General features: G+C 47.2%; 1 protein-coding gene across 1 annotated transcript; it reads left to right on the top strand.

Moving 5' to 3' along the window:
• The first annotated feature begins 7519 nt into the window (after positions 1-7519).
• On the top strand, positions 7520-20163 carry LOC129482220 (golgin subfamily A member 6A-like). The gene is given in 16 exon segments (XM_055277690.2): positions 7520-7603; positions 9287-9406; positions 11323-11403; positions 12256-12294; positions 12556-12606; positions 12707-12788; positions 12885-12991; positions 14000-14086; positions 14195-14302; positions 14495-14582; positions 14979-15424; positions 15701-15769; positions 17095-17170; positions 17535-17638; positions 17728-17881; positions 17968-20163. Coding segments are annotated over 16 exon segments (1911 nt in total). The 3' UTR covers positions 18183-20163.
• The last annotated feature ends 855 nt before the right edge of the window (positions 20164-21018 follow it).

Genomic DNA, 21018 nt, shown 5'->3' with positions numbered 1-21018 from the left:
AGACTCTTCAGGAAAAGGTTCTCAGGGGCAGGGAAGGTTTGAGCTGGGCCTTAGGGCAGCCAGAGAGGTAGGTGACAGGCCACCTTACAAAGCCTGCCAGAGAATGCAGGAGAGACACAGGTGTAGTGGTGGGAATGTTCTGGAAGATAGCAGGAAGCCTCCCACTCACTGATGGGGCTGAGTGAGGTCAGGTCCACACACCAGGAGAAGCTGGAATCCACACACTGGTGCACTTTGTTTTTTGTTTTAGAGACAGGGTCTTGCTCTGTTGCCCAGGCTGGAGTGTGGTGGCACAATCAGCTCACTGCAGCCTGGACCTCCTGGGTTTTTGCAATCTTCCCACCTCAACCTCCTGAGGAGCTGGGACTACAAGCGCATGCCACCACGCCTAATTTTATTTTTTGTAGAGACAGTGTCTGGCTATGTTGCCCAGGCTGGTCTCAAGCGATCTTTCCACCTCAGCCTCTAAAAACACTGAGATTACAGGGACAAGCCAGTGCTCCTGGCCATGCTGGTGCATTTTGGCTGCCATGGTGCACAGGAGGTATGAGCTGGGGGGCAGAATCTGCTCCTGGACCTCTACCCAGGCCTGCACCCAGACTGACCCCTGGGCTGCAGGGAGCAGGTGTGGAGAGAACGCGGCAAGCAGAGCAGGCTAGCCAGTGATGGAGACCCAGGCTGGGACTAGGAGAGATAGGGCTCCAACCCTCGGCCTAGTGGCCCTGCCCAACCCCTTGGGGCCAAGATGACTTCCTAGGAGCCAGGCATGGAGGCCAGCAGGCACCTGAACTGAGGACAGAAGATTCTGATGAAAGGGAGGGGGAGGCCTCTGACATAGTTTGGATACTTGTCCCATCCACATCTCGTGTTGAAACGTGATCCCCAATGCTGGAGGTGGGGCCTATAGTGTAAGGTGTTTGGGTCATGGTGGGAGATATCTCGTGAATGGCTTCGTGCCCTCCCCATAGTAATGAGTGAGTTTTCTTATCTTTTTCTTTTATTTATTCATTTATTTATTAATTATTATTTTTTTAGAGACAGAGTCTCACTCACAGCCCAGGCTGGAGTGCAACCTCGGCTCACTGCAACCTCCACCTCCCGGGTTCAAGTGATTCAATGAGTGAGTTTTCTATTAGTTCACAGGAGAACAGGTTGTTTAAAAGAGCCAGTGCCTCCTCTCTCTTGTTTCCTCTCTCACCATGTGACACGTCTGCTCTCTCTTTGCCTCCTGCCAGGAGTAAAAGCTCCCTGAGGCTTCACGAGAAGCCTAGCAGATGCTTGTACAGCCTGTAGAAGTGTGAGGCAAATAAACCTCTTTTATAAATTACCCAGTCTCAGGGCTAGGAGCGGTGGCTCATGTCTGTAATCCCAGCATTTTGGGAGGCTGAGGCGGGTGAATCACTTGAGGTCAGGAGTTCAAGACCAGCCTGGCCAACCTGGTGAAACCCTGTCTCTACTAAAAATACAAAATTAGCCGGGCATGGTGTTGCATGCCTGTAATCCAAGCTACTTGGGAGGCTGAGGCATGAAAATTGCTTGAATTGGGAGGCAAAGGTTGCAGTGAGCCGAGATCACACCATTGCACTCTAGCCTGGGCCACAAGAGTGAAACTCCATCTCAAAACCCTGTCTGTACTAAAGATACAACAAATTAGCCAGGCATGGTGGTGCATGGCTATAATTCCAGCTACTCAGGAGGCTGAGGCAGGAGAATAGCCTGAACCCAGGAGGCGGAGGTTGCAGTGCCCTGAGATTGTGCCACTGCACTCCAGCCTGGGCAACAGAGCTAGACTTCATCTCAAAAATAAATAAATAAATAACCCAGTCTCAGGTATTCCTCTAGAGCAATGCAAAGCGGACTAATACAGTGTCCACTGGACCTGACACTCAGGGAAGGGCTGGTCTTGACTCTGCCATTAACAGCCAGACTATGACGGAGTTGTTCCCCTGCTCTCCTCAGTTTGTCCTCTCTCAGCTGAGCAGAGCAGGGATAACTGCGTCTCATGTGGGCCACAGGACAAAACAAAGCCCTGAGTCCCACAGGAAGGTAGGTGGGCTATGTCCAAGGGGAGACAGACCTGGGCAGCATTTTATGTTCCCGAGGTGGCAGAGGGACATTGAGAAGATGCCTCCTTTGTGGGCAAAGGAGAAGGGAAGATAAGCAGAGAGGCACCAGACACCTGCCTCACCCCCACCTCCCCCACCCTACACCAGGCCCATTCCCACTTAGCCCCCCACTCAGGCAGCACCGTTCTCCTTATGGTAAGCTTGACTTCCCAGCCAAGCTGACGGAAGCTGACAGTTTGGATTCATCAGGGACAGCACGTAGTATAGGTGATGTGCAGGACGGAAGTGGAGAGGGGACATGGGAGCCGTGTTGTCAGGTCTGGGGCTGCAAACATGGTACCTGCCTTGGCTGTAAAAAAAAAAAAAAAAAAAAAGTCACTGTTTTGGGGTTTTCTAGATGAAACGTCTGTTTCCATTTTTTAAAAAAGGGTCGAGACAGTATGTATTATTGATTCAAAGTCATAACCAGATGCTTAGAGTAAATGATTGTATCTATTGTTTCAAAAACCAACCTCAGGATTATTAAAAGTTAGTTTTATTGGATTTTTCTTTAAGCTGTGCTTATTCACTCAGGTGAGATTCACTCAGGTCTGTCATTTCCAAGCCCATGTTTTACTGCTTTGTAACCCTATTTGGAAGGAAAACTGCAGCTAAGATTATGACCCATCCTGCCATGAAAAGTTTCACACGTATACACCACACATATCCCCCACTACAGTATGATGACACGGCAACCCAACCTTAGGCAAATGGTACCACTGCCAGCAAATGAATTTTTTCTTTATTTCTTCAAAATGTTTTTTATTTCTTCTAACAGCAGCAAATGCATTTAACATTTTATTGAGATTCTCAACAGCTGTCATTTGGTTTGTATAGCAAATTGTTTACAAAGTAACCTTTTTCCATTTTTGATATTTTAATGAAATTTATGTTCTTCAGTTTTAAAGCCCCATCCCTCTCCCAAAGAAAGATTAATAACTAACTACCAAGTAATGATTATTTAGGAAAAGAACAAAAGCAAAAACAGCTTGTAAACACTTCTGGAACGTGGGTAAGTGTCCAAAGTGAAGACCTTCTGGGCCCAATGGAGGTGCTAGGCTTGCCTCGGGACACCATCAGCACTTCCCCATCCACAACATCCTCAACAGCTGGGAGCCCTGCGCAGACCCCGGGGGGCTTCCTGTTCCACAAGCTCCCCTCTCTTTTTCCTCTCCACCCTTGCTGTTGGGCCTCCCCTCCAAATCTGCCTGACAAAGGCAGCAGGATCTTTAATACTGTTCAGCTTTGTCAATGGAGACAGGATACTCTAGAAAGTTGAGAGATCCCTGGTCCAGTCTGGGGGAGGAAAAAATATGCAGTGTAGCATAGAAGGTTTTACTTGTCCACTCAGACACATGCTCATACTTATCAGATGGATGTATCAGATGCTTCAGAAGTCCTGATGTGTATGTAGTAGCACAAAAGTTGCTTGTAAAAAGGAAGTTGCAAAATGGTAAAAATTTCTGCAGCAGTTCAGGCTCCTGATGACAAAGCTGGTTCTGATAAGTAGTTATTTTGGCATGCACAGCAGCTTTCGCTGTAAGTCCTGTGTTCCAAGGGTTTCATTTAGACCATAGGAAGTTGAAATCAAAGCTTAAATGTTCTCTGCTGACAACATGTGCTATATCCATCAATGGACTTCTACTTAGTAATGAAAGGAACAAACTACCAAAACCTGTTATATGTGATGGACCAACCTCAAAAACATTAGCTAAGTAAAAAAGCCAGACACGAGACCACATATTGTATAATTCCATTGATTTGAAATGTCCAAAAAAGGCAAGTTGATAGAGACAGAAGTGGTCTGATTTACCTCAAGAGGTAGAGATTCAAGCTCTCTAGGGTACGTGTGATACACACATGAGAAAAAATAAGGAAAAGAAATTTATATGTAAATAAATGAAAATAATACTTCTCCCTGATTATAAAGAAAATTGCATTCTTTTTGTAATAATTTGAAAGACAAAATATGAAGAAAAGTCTAATTTTGCCACTGAAAGCCATCTGGTTTGCTGCTTTTTATACTTTTTTATGCATATGAACATTTTAAAAAGTAGAATCGTAATATATAGTCTTTTGTCATTATGTTTTGGGCATATTTCTATGGCAGTAAATATATCCTTGGCATCACCTTTTTAAAAGCTCGATGTATATTAAGTTAATCATTGCCACCCCAGAAGTAAATTTTCTTATATATATATTTTAATGGACGCAAGCAAGAATTTTGGGGCTGAATTCATAAAGTAGAATTTCTGGAGGAAAATAACATAAAATAGTTTTAAGATTTTTAATAGAAATTTTCAAATTATCCTGCAGAAAAATTGGTTCAGTTTATACTCACAACAGGGGCAGAGTTCCAGTGTCCCCCTTCCATTTGTCGTTTGCTGATATTTAAGGAGAAAATCTCATTGTTTTCATTGAATTTCTTTGGTTTGTAATGCTTTTGAAACTTTTTTTTTTTTTTTTTGAGTTGGAGTCTTGCTCTATGGCCCAGGCTGGTGTGCAACAGTGCAATCTCGGATAACTGCAACCTCTGCCTCCTAGGTTCAAGTGATTCTCCTGCCTCAGCTTCCCGAGTAGCTGGGATTACAGGTGCCCACCACCATGCCTGGCTAATTTTTGTATTTTTTAGTAGAGATGGAATTTCACCATGTTGGTCAGGCCCATCTCAAACTCCTGACCTCAGATGATCCACCCGCCTCGGCCTCCTAAAGTGCTGGGATTACAGGCGTGAGCCACGGCCCTGGCCTTGAATCTTTTTTATATGCTTATTGGCCATTTTTATTCTTGTGGGAAGTGCTTGTTTCGCCATTGCCTATTTTCTGGCCAAGCTCCCAAGTCACATTTCACTTAATTTTGATCCTGCTGATTGAAAGCATTTTAACATACACAGGAGCAGGACAGACTGTAATTATCTAGATCTTGCTCTGTCACCCAGGCTGGAGTGCAGTGGCTTGATCATAGGTACCACAGCCTCATACTCCTGAGCTGAAGCGATTTTCATACCTCAGCCTCCCAAGTAGCTAGGACTACAGGTGTGTGCCACCACGCCCAGCTAATTTTTAAAATTTGTTGTAGAGATGCAAATTCACTATGCTGCCCAGGCTGGTCTTGAACTGCTGACTTAAAGTGATCCTCCCACCTTGGCTTGCCAAAGTGTTGGGCTTACAGGCGTGAACTACTGCTCCCGGCCGAGAGCTCATTTTGTTTGCTAGTGGTGATCTTGGTATCTTTTTATATTTGAGGCTTTGCTGCTAGTGCTGAAGTATTACACTCACCATCTGAGGTTTGCAGGACTTTTGTTTTCATATTGAATAGATGGAACTGGTTAGTTCTGCATCTTTGCAGGTATACAAAATCTGCCTAGCAGGACTCTGCTTTATATCCATTGAAAGAAAGCAAGAAGTAATACAGTAAAGTTTTGCCTGGCTAGAGGCTTTGGAAGAATGGAGTATTCTGATTTAATGCTATTAACTTGGAAGTGTGAAGGTGAAAAGAATTCAAAACTTACATTTCTTGTTGAATGCAATTTGAAAATACAGCCAGTGATTCCACTTTTCTTCTCTAGTAAGTTTGGACATTCTGATCTACTTGCTGTTTTATTATAGAACAGCTAGTGTGCCTGAGACTTACATTGTGAAGACACTTTTTAAAAAACTTGAGAGGTAAGAGGGTGTAAATGGTATTGGATGAGATCAGGCCGGATGAGAACTGACACTTGTAAATATACTTTTTAGGCTGAATCTCTGATTGTCATTTGTTTTCTTATTTAACTCATAAAAATAAAACACATTGGATGGAGGGTGGGAGTAGGAAGGAGATTTATGTCTTTTAATTGCATGCCATTGTTTCATATCAAGACAGAACATATGGTATCCCTGGCTTTGGACCTACAGAAGGAAGCATGTTTTTCTACCTGCTGTATGCCGGAGGTTCTTGAACACCTGGAAGGATCACTGCAGCACAGATTGCTGAGCCCTACTCCAGAGTTTCTGAGTCACCAGGTCCAGGGTGGGGCCTGAGAATTTGCACTTATAAAAAGTTCTCAGGTTCTGCTGGTGCTGCTAGTCCAGAGACTACATTTTTGAGAACCACTCTTGTCTACTAACTGTAAATTGTAGAACTCTAGAACAAAGCTTAGTTTGGTGTGGGAAAAGAAGCTCACAGGTTATGGAGCAAATTATGAAAGATTGAACCCGTGATCCCAGCCTAGTGTGGAATTCAGGTAACAGGCAATACACAGTGACATAACACAATTCTTGGTTTTCATGATTGCAAGTCATAGCCAAGTATCAAGTGAGAAATTCAGTTTCATTTGCAAGGCTTAGAGAGACCAGGTGATTCTAGAAAAATAGGCCTTGTATATGCTTTAAACCAGTAAAGAGCTTTGAGTGCTTATTAAATGGAAAGCTTTGTGTTTTTATTTATTTTTGACTATTTTTTTTTTTTGAGATGGAGTCTCAATCTGTCACCCAGGCGGGAGTGCAGTGGCATGACCTTGGCTCACTGCAACTTCCGCCTCCCGGGTTGAAGTGATTCTCCTGCCTCAGCCTCCCGAGTAGCTGGGATTACAGGTACCCACCACCACACCTGGCTAGTTTTTGTATTTCGAGTAGAGACGGGGTTTCACCATGTTGGCCAGGCTGGTCTTGAACTCCTGACCTAAGGTGATCCACCCACCTAGGCCTCCCAAAGTGCTGGGATTACAGGTGTGAGCCACCACACCCGGCCCAAAAGCTTTGTGTTTTTAAAGATATTAGACATGTTTCTTGTTTTTTAAAAAATCTTAATAATGTAGGAGAATAAGGGAAATGTTTTTTTCCAAAACAGAGAAATCATTGTGATTATTTTACCTTATTGGAATGTTGGCTAATATAGTCCACTTCATTCATTAATCATCAAACATGCTATGGATTTTCCATTTTTATAGGATTTGTGTCTTAACTGGGGTAGTACTGGTAATTCTTATACTCCATCTGAAGACGAAAAATGTAGGCCAAAATCATAGACCATGCATAGAAGCTGGATAATGAAGACAGCTCTGGAGGAACATGTAGACACACACACAATGACACACATATATATAAAGTATAAACACATATATTTTTTAAAGTTTATTTTTAACATTTTAAAGCAAAAGCTGGCCCTCCCCTCTCCCAGAGTAGGCAGGCCCCGCCCCTCTCCCCAAGTGGGCGGGGACAGCAGTTGCATGGGCAGCATTCCTTGTGATGTCACAGGTTCCCTTGGACACACTGCTGCCTGGCCACGCCTCCTTTTCCTTTCATTTTTCTCATTGACCAATGGGATTGGAGCATTAAGGCCATACCCCTATTCTGCATTCTAGTGTGGCCCTGGTTACGCCTCCTCTGGCTCAGTCACACAGCCGCCTGGTAGGTGACTGGAGGTGTTCGCTGATGTGGCCCCAACCCTACCTCCCTCCCCACCCCATGATGTTAGAAGAAACTTGACAGAAAAAATTGGCAGCAGCCAAGAAAAAGGTAAAAAGCCAAGAAAAAGGTCATGGCCCCCCAACCTAGCCAGAGATTCCCTCCGATGACAAGACCACTCCCAGAGTCCATACCACTCCTGAGGCACACCAGGCTCGCCCCCCCACGCCGTTGCCTCTGGGCTCCCCCAACCAAAGTCTTGTCAGTCAGCCCCGCCCCTTCAGCAAGCAGCCCAGCCTCTGCCCTCGCCAGTCACCCTGCGGTGACTTTGGGCGGGTGACTGCTGGGGCTCCCTGCTCCTTATTCAGCCCTCACGTCCTGCCACCCCAAGCCCAACCTCCCTGGGTTCTTTGGGCTCACCTCTGCAAGGACCTGGGCCCCCCAGCCCCAACCCCCCAGCATCGCCAGTCATCCCTGGGTGACTTTGGTCTGGTGACTCCTGGGGTTCCCTGAGCAGACTCTGCTCTCCCCTCCTGCTGACACAAGCCTGACCTCCCTGGGCTCTCTGGACTGGCATCTCCAAGGACCTGGGTCTCAGCCCTATGCCCCCCTCCCCCATCATGGATTGGCAACTCAGCCATTGCACCGATGTGGTTGCCCCCACCCCCAGGAGGAGTGGAATGTAGTGATGTCACAATCCCCCTAGGAACTGTCATTACTGCTGCAAGACCGGCCTTTGATTTTACAACCCAGTCCCCTAAGCATTCTCACCCCATTTCTGGTTCCTCTGGTCACAGCACAAATTTCCAGCTAGAAGGGAAATGGGGACTATGGGACCTAGAGCAAGAGGTTTCAGGCTGCCTTACTCCCTTCACATAGACATGGACAGTGTGAAAAGCCTACACTTCCCCTGTGAGCTCAAAACATTGACAGTATCTCTGGGTGGTGATGGGAGAATGGGTTTGGTTTGGTTTTCTCCCAGGCTTTGACTCTCCAGAGAGACTTTAACTGTTTTTTCTGAGTTCTCCACCTCATATTCTAATTCTCCACAGTTCTGGGACCAGACTGCCCTTCAGTCAGTGGTCTCTGAAGTGAGATTTGCTCATCTTCTGTGGAATAGATCTTGGGAAATTGAACTTGACAGCTTGAATCTTCCTCATATCATCTCAACTTGGGGTACATTGAGTGCCACAGGATAAATGTGGGAGATCTTTCTGAAGCATCAGTTTCCCTTGATTCTCTTGAGAGAGAAAAAACATTAATGTACTTAGGGATGACCCTCACGTAGGTTTCTAAGAGTATACCAGACTTCTCTCTGAAAAGAGACTTGGGTTGTCCTCTTTCTGATAAATTCCCAGATTTAACAAAAAAGCTGCCTTCTGCCATGAGGACACATTGATATAAAAGTTTGGGAGATACTGGTGCACTTCTTCCCACTAACAGACATGTGAGGATGTGTGACTCTAAACCACACAGCGTGTAGTTCCTGCCTATGTAATGTTTACTTTTCTACCTCTGCCTCTGGTTTTGGTCCCTGGCAGCGGCTGATTCGTGGCAAAAACCCAGAGCTTGGAGTCAGAAGACTGAGTTTAAGTTCCATTATTCCCCCCCACTTTTTTTTTTAGCCATAATATCCATCCCGCTCAATCACTAAGTGATTGTGACAACACCTTGTACAGTTGTTGGTGGCATTAAATCAGTCGGTGTATAAGAGTATTTTGCAAAAACTGTAAGGAGGGTGTGGCTGTAGGGGCCGGTAGTTCTCATGAGTATTACTGCTCTTCTTTCCCACAGCTAAAAGAATATCAGCAGAGGAACAGCCCTGCTGTTCCAGCAGGAGCGAAGACAAAAAAGAAAAAAACTGGCAGTAGCCCTGAGACAACCACTTCTAGTGGTTGCCACTCACCTGGGGATGTGAGTCTTGGCTGGCCTGGCTCCTGGTGACAGGGGGCCCAAGGGGCAGTAGAGGGTGATTGTTGAGATTGCTGGGTACTGGTTAAGAATTCTGGGTTTGAATCTTGCTTCTCCATCTTCTAGGGATCTGACTTATGGCAAGTTGCTTGAGCTCTTTGGGCCTCTCTTTTCACATCTGTAAAATAAGGGTAGTATTGTTTGACTCCCATTTGTGAAGTTTAAATGAGATCCCTTATTGTTGTTGTTTTCATGTTAACCCCTATTATGTGGCCTGTTGTAAACATCCAGGATACCCAGGAAATGGTCATTGCTGTTTGATTTTCCTGATCCCCACTCTCAAGGGGAAGCTAGGCTAATGAGTACAGCCACTTGCCATAAGGCTGTCCTTTTAGGAGTCACTGAAGGGGGCCCAGGGTGTGGTGAGGAGAGGCCCAGGCACTAGGAGCAAGAGAAGGTCTAACTTGCCACCAGCTTGCTGGGTGACCACAGAAAAATCACTTCTTCCACTGGGCTCAGTTTCCTCCTCTATAAGATGATACTGGATAAGATCAGTGTCTTTCAAACTTGTTTTTTAGCTGGAGCCCCCTTAGTTCAAGTGAACTCTTACCCAGGAGTCTGTTTTTTTAATGGAGGTGGAGGTCTGGAGCTCTACCAGATTCATCACCCATGTCCTGGGCCTGAGGACAGGGGTCCAGTGAGCGTATTAAGAGCTGCATTGGTCAGCTGACTGCACTCTGTGACTGCATCACTCAGGGGACTTTTCCATCTATTTGTTCCTGTCCCTGGAAAGGCAGCAGGTGGCCATTTGGAAGAATGGCACAGGCCATGGTTTTAATCTCCTCTGCTCTTCTTCAGCGTTCCCTTTTCCTGAACCCACATCTTCCTCCTACCCTGACTTTCTTGCTTCTCCCTAAGCCACTTCTGTCTTTCCCCCTGTCCTTGTTTTTCCCTTGTCACCTCCTGTAGATTCAGGACATTCTGAAGGTGCTGGTGTCCAACCTTAACCACTCCAATGGGGTAGCGCTCCCCCATTGGACAAGTGGAAGGTGAGGCAGTGCCAAGACCCCTCTCTGGCTCGCTGTCTGCAGCTGTGCATGGCCCTGAGGCTTCTCTGGTTTGGGGGATACTTGGCTTCTGCCTTGTTTTATGTTGCTGCCATTAACTTTCAGCCTGTTTCTGTCTGCTTCTTCACCTGCTTGATTGATTGGGATTTTTCCTTCCCCGCATCTTTTATCATCTTGGAAATGGTGAGACCTAAAAGTTTAAAAGTAATTTGGAAATAATGTACAGAGCAGGCATGTGGGATCTGGGCCTTTTTTTTTTTTTTTTTTTTTTTTTGAGACAGAGTCTCACTCTGTCACCCAGACTGGAGTTGAGTGATGCGATCTCGGCTCACTACAACCTCTGCCTCCCGGGTTCAAGTGATTCTCTTGCCTTAGCCTCCCGAGTAGCTGGGATTACAGGCACCTGCCACCACGCCTGGCTAATCTTTGTATTTTTAGAAGAGATGAGGTTTCACCATGTCGGCCAGGCTGGTCTTGAACTCCTGACCTCAAGTGATCCACTAGCCTCAGCCTCCCGAACTGCTGGGATCACAAGTGTGAACCACTGTGCCTGGCTCCTTGCTGTTTTTATACTTTCTCTATGTACATAACTGTTTCCCATGTAAGTTTTTTTTTTAATTTCTCATTTTTATTACTCCTGCATCATCTGTTACCCTGAAAGATCTGGAAGTAAGAGGCCCTGGGTTGAGGTGCAGTGACTCTGCAGGCCAGCCTTCCAACCTCCTCTCACAGTGGGGGCTGGGTGACCCTCTGCCAGCTGAGACAGCCCACACATACCCCAGCCCTAATGATTGTTCTCTCTACCTCTCCCCACAATCCTCTTCCAACTCCTCCTCTCTGCATGTGCCTCAGAGCCAGTACCAAGAACTAGCAGTAGCCCTGCAGTCAAGCTCCATGACAATCAATCAACTCAATGAAAACATAGAATCATTGATAAGAGTCCATTGGGGTCCCTTGATTCCACACCGCCAATCCTGGGCTTTAGTTTCCCCTTGGGGCCCTGAAGAAAGGGGCTGGGGGCCCCTGGTGCCAAGGGCAAATGGGGAGCTGGAGCACGAAGGCCTCATCTGGAGGGACCCCAGAGCATGGAGCATGCAGCATGGCTCTTCTATTGCTGCCCTCTTTGCCGACTCTCTCTTCTCCAGACACCCCTGCTCCAGTCCTTGCCACACACGCCCTGGGGTTGTCACCTCTCAGGGAAGTGCTAGCCTGACTGGTTGTCAGGGGCCCTGTATTTCTGCCCTGACTCAGTCCCTAATTTGCTTTGAGTCTGGACAAGCCACCTCTCCTCCTTGGGCTCGTGTTTCTGGAGGAGGTAGAGCATCAAAGGTCTCTGTTAGCTCTGAGAGTCTGAGATTTAAAGGCCCCTAGAATGGAAAGCTCAGGGCCAAGGGCTCCTGTCTGTCCTTTTCCATCCTATATCTGCTGTGAAGAACCATAGCTGGCCCGTATGTGCTCAGTAAATGTTTGTTGAATGAAGGCACCTTTCTAAATCACAAGCTGGCAGAAGGGTGGGTCTTCCTGAGACTCCGTCTCTAGAGGTTTATGTTACTGTCCTTTCAAGAGAATCCAGATTCAGACTTTCTGTGGCTGTGGGCAAAAACCAACAAAGACCCAATTCCTCTGTCCTTGGGAGCTTGAGGAGAGTTGACCAGTTTGTGTTGCCATTGGGTCTGAGAATGTTGCCTTTAAAATCCATTGCTGGCCCCTGCCTACCGCTGCCTAGTCTGGGGAATAGAGTTGAGGGGGCCACTCTCAGTCACCTGAATTTGACTCTCCCCACACAAACAGCAGAAGAAAGAAGTGGAACATCAGCTGGAAGAAGTAACGTGGTTTCTTTGCTCACAACATGACTGCTGGGTTTGGGGGGAACTCAGATGTAGACGTGCCAGTCTCATCTTGCCCACTCCCAGCCTGGGGAAGAAGGCTCACCCCTCAGATTCCACCCCATCCTCACAGGGTCCCTGATAACCTGGTCCCATGGGTGGGCCTGTCCTGGGGCATTGGTGGCATTCTGGGGGTGTGTCTCTTGCTGTGCCATCTCTGCCTCCCTGTGGTAAGAGCTCTGTCTTCCTCTTCCTATAGGCAAAGAAAGCAAACAATGAAATACACAAAGCACAAACGGAGCAGTTAGAGGTGAGTGGCGGGTGGGGATCTTTCTCCTGTCCTCTGGAGAATGTTTCTTTCCTTCTCTTTCAGCACTTGCTTGGCTTTTCTCCCAAACATTCAATTCCAGGCAATCAACATCCTCACATTGGAAAAGGAAGACTTGAAGACCGCCCCTTACCATACTAAACGTGCTGCCCGACACTTCGAAGGTGGGAATCTGGGCATCCCATCATCCTTCAACCTGGCACTTTGACAGGTCTTTAGGGGGAGTCTTTTGGGCCCCATCTCAACCTCTCTCATTACAGAAGAGTCCAAGGATCTGGCTGGCCGCCTGCAATACTCCTTACAGCGTATTCAAGAATTAGAGCGGGCTCTCTGTGCTGTGTCTACACAGCAGCAGGAAGAGGACAGGGTGAGTCCAACCAGCTGCCCCATTCCCTGGCAGCCTGGCTTCCCAGATAGAGGAGTGAGCCTAAAGTTCCTTCTGCAGGATGGAGTGTCCTGCCCAGAAGGCAGCATGCTCATTTCTCACTACTGTTTTGTATGGTTGTTAGAGGCAGCCTGGGGCTGAGTCAGCGGCTGTGGGTGAGTTGGGGGGCACTGTGGGGAGTGAGCACTGGATGCAGAGCTCAGAGGCCAAGTGCCCGCCCTGCCCTTTCCTGGCTGTGGCCTTGGCCAAGTCCTAGGTGGGGTATTGGATAGTTGTTCTGTGAAGGTACAGAAGAGTACTTTTAGTATGTTACCGTTTCTGTAGAGAGAGGAAAGGTGTGTGTGTACTATGATAATATACAAAAACATGTCTGCAAGCATTCATAAAAAACTCAGGAGAGAGTAACAGGGTGCCTGGGAGACACCTCCCTTCTGTACCTTCTGAGTTTGGGACTATATGAATGTATCATCCTTTCAAAAAGCAAACAAAAGATTAATTTCTCCCTTCCTATCTGTGCCCCCACCCCCAGCAAGAAAAATGGGGTTAGAGAATAGGATAGACCTGGGTGTTCAAATCCCAGCTCTGTCTAAGTGATCTTAGGCAAGCCCTTCACCTCAAACACTCCATGTTTTTCATGTACACAGTAGAGGTAATCCTAGTAACTGTCTTATATGGTGGTTGTGAGGATTAAATGGGATTGCTAGCATGGAACCTGGTGAAGCACTCCATAACGGTGCAAACAGTGGTAGTAATAACAGCAATAACAATAGCAATATTATCTGATCTCTCTGGGCCTCTGTTAGCCAGCTGTAAATTCGATCTCTTTCCCTGTCCCTTCCAACTTTACTGAGTTCTTTTAATAACCAGGCCACGGGCTTGGAAATGCCTTGATCTTTACTAACCGAGTTGTATATTGAGCCTAGCCCTAGCCCTTTTAAGGGGCACTGCCTGGGCTCCCTAGATCGAAACTTCTCACTCTTCACCATCCAGTCCTCGAGCTGCAGTGAAGCGATCCTCCAGCGGCGGTTACAGCAGACCATAAAGGAGCGGGCGCTGCTGAATGCCCATGTAACACAGGTGAGGCTTTGCAGAGGGAGGGATGTGGAAGGAAGATGACCCCAGGTGGCCAGGAGCAGGTGAGGACCAGTGACAGCCCTTCCTAACTTCTGTGCCCATTTCTTGCAGATGACAGAGTCACTTAAACAAGTCCATCTACAAAGAGAGGAGTATGCTCATTGTATAAAAGCAGAGAGGGCCCGGTGGCAGGAGAGGATGAGGAAAATGTCAGTGGAGGTGAGACCTGACCCTTCAGACCCCACCTTAGATAGGTCACTGGATCTTTCTGGGCATCTGTAAAATGGGAATAGTACAGCCAGAGGTGGTCATGGGTCTGGGCTTTGTGGAGATGGGGGCAGAGAGGGAGACGGTAGCCTGTCCAGCCACCAGCCCCTCTCTCCAGGGCCCTTTCCCCTGTGCTTTGGGCAGACTCTCCTATTGAAGGAGGAGAAGAAGCGTGACATACATCGGATACAGGAGCTGGAGAGGAGCTTGTCGGAATTCCAAAACCGGATGGGTAAGATGGGGCTGGTGTGACCTGGGAGCAGGACTGGCATCAGAGGTCTGTGGGGGTGGCTTAGAATGCCCCAGGGAGGTGAGTGGATGGAAGGGCTTTGAGGCAGAGGGAAAGAGGTCTGTGCCAGGAGATGGCAAGTTTTGTCATCTCCATAAGCCTCAGGGTCCCCATCAGCAAAGAGGAAGGAGTGCCCGTTGTCAGCCACCCACAGTGCTCTCTATGTGAAAGTGGCTTGGAAATTGGCTACCATCGGGTGTGAGGCATCATTAGCAGTGAGGCCAAGTTTGGGAACCCTGAGAGGAGCTGTGCATCAAGAGGAGGGTTTTTTTTTTGAGGGGTGGGTGGGTGGGGGGGGTGGGGAATCCAGAGGCCCTTATTGTCTGCTGCATTTCTCAGCTGAGCCCCCATCCCTGGCGCCCCCAGCAGTGACCTCTGTGGTGGAGCAGCTACAGGATGAGGCCAAACACCTGAGGAAGGAGGTGGAGGGTCTGGAGGGAAAGCTCCAATCCCAGGTGGAAAACAATCAGGCCTTGAGTCTCCTGAGCAAGGAACAAAAGCAGAGGCTCCAGGAGCAGGAGCAGAGGCTCCGAGAGCAGGAGGAGCAGAGGGCGCGGGAGCAGGAGAGACTGTGTCAACAAAAGGAAATGCTACGGGAGCAGGGCGAGAGGCTGCGAAAGCAGGAGCAGAGGCTGCGAAAGGAGGAGGAGAGGCTGCGAAAGGAGGAGGGGAGGCTGCGAAAGGAGGAGGGGAGGCTGTGAAAGGAGGAGGAGAGACTCGCGCTCTCCCAGAACCGCAAGCTCGACAAGCAGCTGGCCGAGCCACAGCGCGGCTTCGAGGATCTGGTGGGTTGCCCCACCTGGGGAGCCTGCCCTCATCCCTGTCCCTCCAGGCCTTTGTTTCCCCACCTGTAAAATGGGGCAGTGTAGCCCTCACATAAAATTGTACTTCTAAAGGCACCTGTGAGCTACAGCTCATCAGGCCCGGCTCTGATGGCTGTGGGGGAGAAGGGATGATTTTTCTAACCTGTCTCCACCCTTCCCGGTGACATGGGAGGCAGACACCCAGTTCTGGTGTCTCCAGCTGCAGTGGGTCACCACTGATTACTTCTCTCTGTGCAGAACAACAAGAACAAGAGCGCAGTGCATTCGGAGCAGGGAGTAAAGGAACTGCAGGAGAAGCTAGACAAGGTGAAGGAGATGGTAACCTCCACCCCATCCAAGAAGGGCTGGGAGGCAGGCACCAGCCTCTGGGGAGGGGAGGTCCCCAGCCAAAGGCAGCTCTAGCTGGGGGGCAGGTGACCCCAGCACCCTCCAGGGCAGCCCTATGACTGTTTCTTGCTTCCTGCCCTCTGACTTTTAGAGGTGGGTAGCCCTGGGCTCCTCTCAGATCTGGACATCATCATCCCAGCTAGAGGCATGGAGCCCCCCAATCATAGGGGAAGAGACAGTGGTACAACAGGCTGCTTATCTGGGCACGGTGGCTCACACCTGTAATCCCAGCACTTTGGGAGGCTGAGGCAGGAGAATCACTTGAGGTCAGGAGTTTGAGACCAGCCTGGCCAACATAGCGAAACCTCACCTCTACTAAAATTACAACAACAAAAAATTAGCCAGGCATGGTGGCGCATGCCTGTAATCTCAGCTACTCAGGAGGCTGAGGCATGAGAATCGCTTGAGCCCAGGTGGTGGAGGTTGCAGTGAGCTGAGATTGCACCACTGCACTCCAGCCTGGGCCACAGAGTGACACTGTCCCAAAACAAAACAGAAAAGCCTCCTTAGATTCAAACTGGATTCTGGCCTGGGTTCCGCTGGTCACCATTCAACTACTGTTCATCTCTTAGTCTCTGTTTCTGTAACTTCAAAAGGAAGTTAGCATTTTCTTTGCAGAGTCGCTGAGGATTGAATGGGAGAATACGTGGAAAGCATTAGGCATGTAGCACACTTAGCAGATGGTGGTTGGCTCCCTCTGCTTTTCCACCAGTCTGTGGCCTACAGTTTAAATGGTGGGAAGAAGGACGTGAGATTTGAGGCTGGGGAGGGAGGTATGGGGTTCTAGGCAAGGGAGGAAGCCTCTTAGGCCTGGAGCAAGGGACCAGGGTCCTGGGCAGGTGACAGAGCCCCACAGTGCCCTCGCTACCCTATTAATGGGCCCAGAATCTGGAAGCCAGCCACCATGTGCCCTCATGCCCAGGGTCTTCCTGCAGGTGGAGCTGAAGAGCCAAGAGTCTCAGAGTCTGCAGCAGCAGTGAGACTAGTACCTGGGTCACCTGCAGCAGTACGTGGCCACGTATCAGCAGCTGACCTCTGAGAAGGAGGCACTGCACAGGCAGTTACTGCTGCACACCCAGCTCGTGGACCAGCTGCAGCAGCAGGAAGCTTGGGGCAAAGCGGTAGCTGAGATGGCCCGCCAAAAGTTGCAGGAGACCCAGGGGACAGAGTTGCTGAGGACGGGGCCCCGAGGGGGATGACCTGGCAACCTCTGTGCCTTCTCACTCTGCTTCCTGTCCCCTTAGGAGCACCTAGAAGCTGCCAGCCAGTGGAACCAACAGCTGGAGACCCAGTTGAGCCTCAAGGCTCTCCCTGGAGAAGGTACAGGAGACCACTCAGAGGAAGAGGAGAGAGCCCCAGCAGGAATGGGGGACTTTTAGCAGCATAGGATTGAAGCGTTGGAAGAGACCTTTAGAACAGCTGGTAGTTATGCCAACCGGGTGTCTGCACTAAGTTCGGCATCAATATGGTGATCTCCTGGGAGCAGGGGGCCACCAGGTTGCCTAAGGATGAATGAACTGGCCCAGATCAGAAAGGAAGCAGGTCAGGACTCCCGCACCGACTGGTAGTCATCCAGCCCTCTGGAGCGACAGATGGCATGAGTGAGCGGGAGGCCAGGGCACGGGCACGGGGAGCTGCAGGGCCATCGGAGGGACTCTAGTGTCTGAGCCGTGTCCTCTCGCAGGAGAGTCCTTCACCGTATATGAAAGCCAGGGGGCAGTGCCAAACACGCGGCACCAGGAGATGGAGGATGTCATCAGGCTGGCCCGGAACAAGGAGGAGATCAAGGTAGGGCGTGCAACATCTCTGCGGGGGTAGGGGTCGGCATGGGTGCTGGCGCAGGCTCCAGGGTGGGAGCTGAGCACCCTTCCCTTCAGGTGAAGCTGCTGGAGCTGCAAGAGCTGGTGTTGCCCCTTGTGGGCAACCACAAAGGTCATGGCAAATTCCTCACCGCTGCCCAGAACCCTGCTGATGAGCCCGCTCCAGGGGCCCCAGCCCCCGAGGAACTTGGGGCTGCCGGTGAGCAGGATGGTGAGTAGAGCCCTCAGGCGGGGTGGGCAGGCAGAAGCAGGGGAGGTTTGCATTGTGCTCAGACCCCCGCCTCCTTCTCTCCAAAGATTTTTATGAGGTGAGCCTGGACAACAGCATGGAGGCTGCACCAGGAGCGGCCAGGGAGGGTTCTCCCTATGACAACCCCACTGCACAGCAGATCGTGCAGCTGCTTCCTGTAATGCAGGGTACCCAGGAGCACCCAGGCTTGCCTAGCAAACCCTGCATGCCATTCTTTTACCGGGCAGCCAAGAACAGGGAGATAAATATCATCAACATCTAAGAGCTGGTCAAGAAATTTAAAACAACAACAAAAAGTGATGGGGTTAATCTCCTACACAATTCTTTTACTCCATTTGAATGTTAGAGCCACTCACATTTATTTGTGTTTCTAATTTACCATTTACATTTATTTGTAAAAAGTTAAGGGAGAGTTGGTCTTTCCCTGATGTTCACTCTGGCATCCTTTAGCATTTTTGTTTTTAATTTGATAATTGTAGGTCATTAGCACGCATATCGAGTTTGCCTTTAGGTGGTGAGAATTCAAACACATGAAGACCCACTATTTGCACAAAACTATTCTTACTGGTTTGGAACAGGCTGCCATGCTTTTTTAATGTTATTGCAGCATGTATGTTCATTACAGAATTCAGATAAAATTTGCTTATATTCTGCTATTATGTTTGATTGAATCCTAACCACAGTGAGCTCTTCATTAGCTGAATATGTGGTTTGCCCTCAAGTGTGCGTCGTTTATTACTTTGTAATATGCCACTGTGAGTACTGACCTTTAGAGTTGTTTAAAGGCTGAGAACTGGAAACAGCCTTTCTCCTATTTTCTGTGTATTGGGGATGGGAATAATAACATTTTGGGGAGCTTTTTAAGTCTCACGGAACAGGAAAGTGGCCTGCTCTGGCAGGTGTGTGCAGGATAGAGTGTTTCATTTGTTCTGGTGCCAAGAATGAGTGCTGTACTATGGTAGTTCCCTTAGGATTTGTATGTGCTCTGGGCTCTTGAAGATATTGCATCATGAGCTGCAGCAGTTGTACCCTTTCTTGATGACCTAAAAAGGGATTATTTCTGAGGAATGAAAGGCTCCCATCATTGACTATGGATGTGGAAAACCTTTTCTAGCTTAGAGCATTTATATCTACAATACATTTTAAAGTCAGAGTTCATGTTACCTGTTTTAGTCACATGAATAGATGTCCCAGTCCACAAAAGGGCACTGGTTGGCATTCTTCTTAATGTATTTAGTAAAGATTGTAAGAAATCCTTTAAGAGCTTAAATGTCCCTGGAAGAGGCATACAGGCTCTAGTCAAGAATGAATTCGAGTGAAGGAAAGCTGTGTGACACTTGGCTTTCCTCTATGTTCATGGAGCTTCTCTGAGGCTAGAAGATTGGTTTTTACCATCTAGACCTCTCTGGCTAATTCCTATTCGTCAGCCACATTGGTTACTCTGACATAGGAATTTACTTCTTTTCTTTGAATGGAAAACACTTTAAAAATAATAACAACCATTATTATAAACCAATATATGTGAGAGTACTTAGTTGAAACAAAAAGGAGTTTTAGTAGACAGTATTACATTACATGTGAAAATCAAGGCAAAGTTTATGCAACTTAAAATGTTTACAAGCCGCAATGCAATCTACTGTTTGTGAATGTCAAAGTATTATGAGGAAAAGTGTCTATACAATCACAGAGTTATGTTTCCTCACAAAGTTCTTCACAAAGAGTGAAATATGTTTTTATACCTCTTGATTTCAGTTAGAGGCATATTTTGTGCCATATTTATGTTAATGTGCCTATACATGATGAATGAATTATTTCAGTCATACGTTGCCTAAATCATAACTTTAAGATGCTTGGGAAAGAATCAACAGCTAAAACCTCATGAAGTTCTAATGTCTGTGTTCCAATATACGTCACATTATTAGGATGCAGGGAGAGATGTATGTGCGCTCCCTGGGGTGGGCATTTCTAGTTACTAGACCATCTCCATTTTTAGCATTTGGCATCCTCGTGATGCTTTTATAAATATGACATTAATAGGAGAGCAATAATACAATTTTACAGATGGAATAACAGATGTGCCTGCATTCACTGAAAGAGTGCAAATATTAAGTCCTTGTGACTTCAACTGACTCTTCCAAATTGTATGAATTTATCAATGTATTAGATAAACTCAGCTTCAGAATTATAAAGAAAAAACGTTAGACCAACTAATGTGGCTAATTAACAGTAGTGCGATTTCTAGCCCGAGGGTTTAAAATGGACTTAAAGTCTTGTTCTGGCCTTTTATTTTCTGAACTTGCCACTTTTGCATTCTTTGAGCTCAGTTTAAAGATAGTTTAAGTCCAATTTAGACCCTCGGGCTAGAAATCATACCACTGTTAATTAGCCACCTTATTTGGTCTAACAGTTTTTCTTTATAATTCTGAAACTGGATTTACCTAATACATTGATAAATTATTTCAAAGGTATTTTTATAGTTCAAATCACTCAACTTTTACCCTGATAAATATAAATGACTAGGAATGATCTTCAGATAGCGTTTAGCATCTGTAACCAATCTGACAATAATGTGTTCATCAGGTACCTATGGATTAAATCACGCACTGGCATATTTAAGCTGAATGTCAGTCTGGAAAATAAATATACTATATTAACTAAAATACCACTCTTTGTGTAGGTATTTTGTCATATATTTAAGAAAAATTAAATAGAATGTAAATCGTATGACAATAACTTAAGTCTTTCTTCAAAGTGCATGCGGTCCTTTGCAATACCTCATTCAGCCAAGTACTTGTTCTCTTCCTCATTCAGTATAAGGCAGCTTTCAATTTGCTTAGAAGGCAACATTAGAAGGGTAGAGTTTACCCAGAAACATAGAATTTTAAAGTGTGGGTTCAACTGAATAAATTTGAATTTCTGTAGGAAGTAAAGAACTAAAAACCTATTTAAAGATTGCAATATATAATCATTTTCAAAGTATTTGATTAAACCTGATAGGTTTTCCAGAAATGAAAAAAAGTCAGTTCTAAAACCAAAGCTGATATTTAGAAAAGGTGAAAATGTAAACCAGCCCTATCCATAATATAGTTTCTCTAAAA

This window comes from Symphalangus syndactylus, chromosome 5 (assembly GCF_028878055.3).
Source record: "Symphalangus syndactylus isolate Jambi chromosome 5, NHGRI_mSymSyn1-v2.1_pri, whole genome shotgun sequence".
Lineage (NCBI taxonomy): Eukaryota > Metazoa > Chordata > Mammalia > Primates > Hylobatidae > Symphalangus > Symphalangus syndactylus.
The sequence above is the reverse complement of the archived record's forward strand: the minus strand, read 5'-3'. Positions and strand labels throughout refer to the sequence as shown.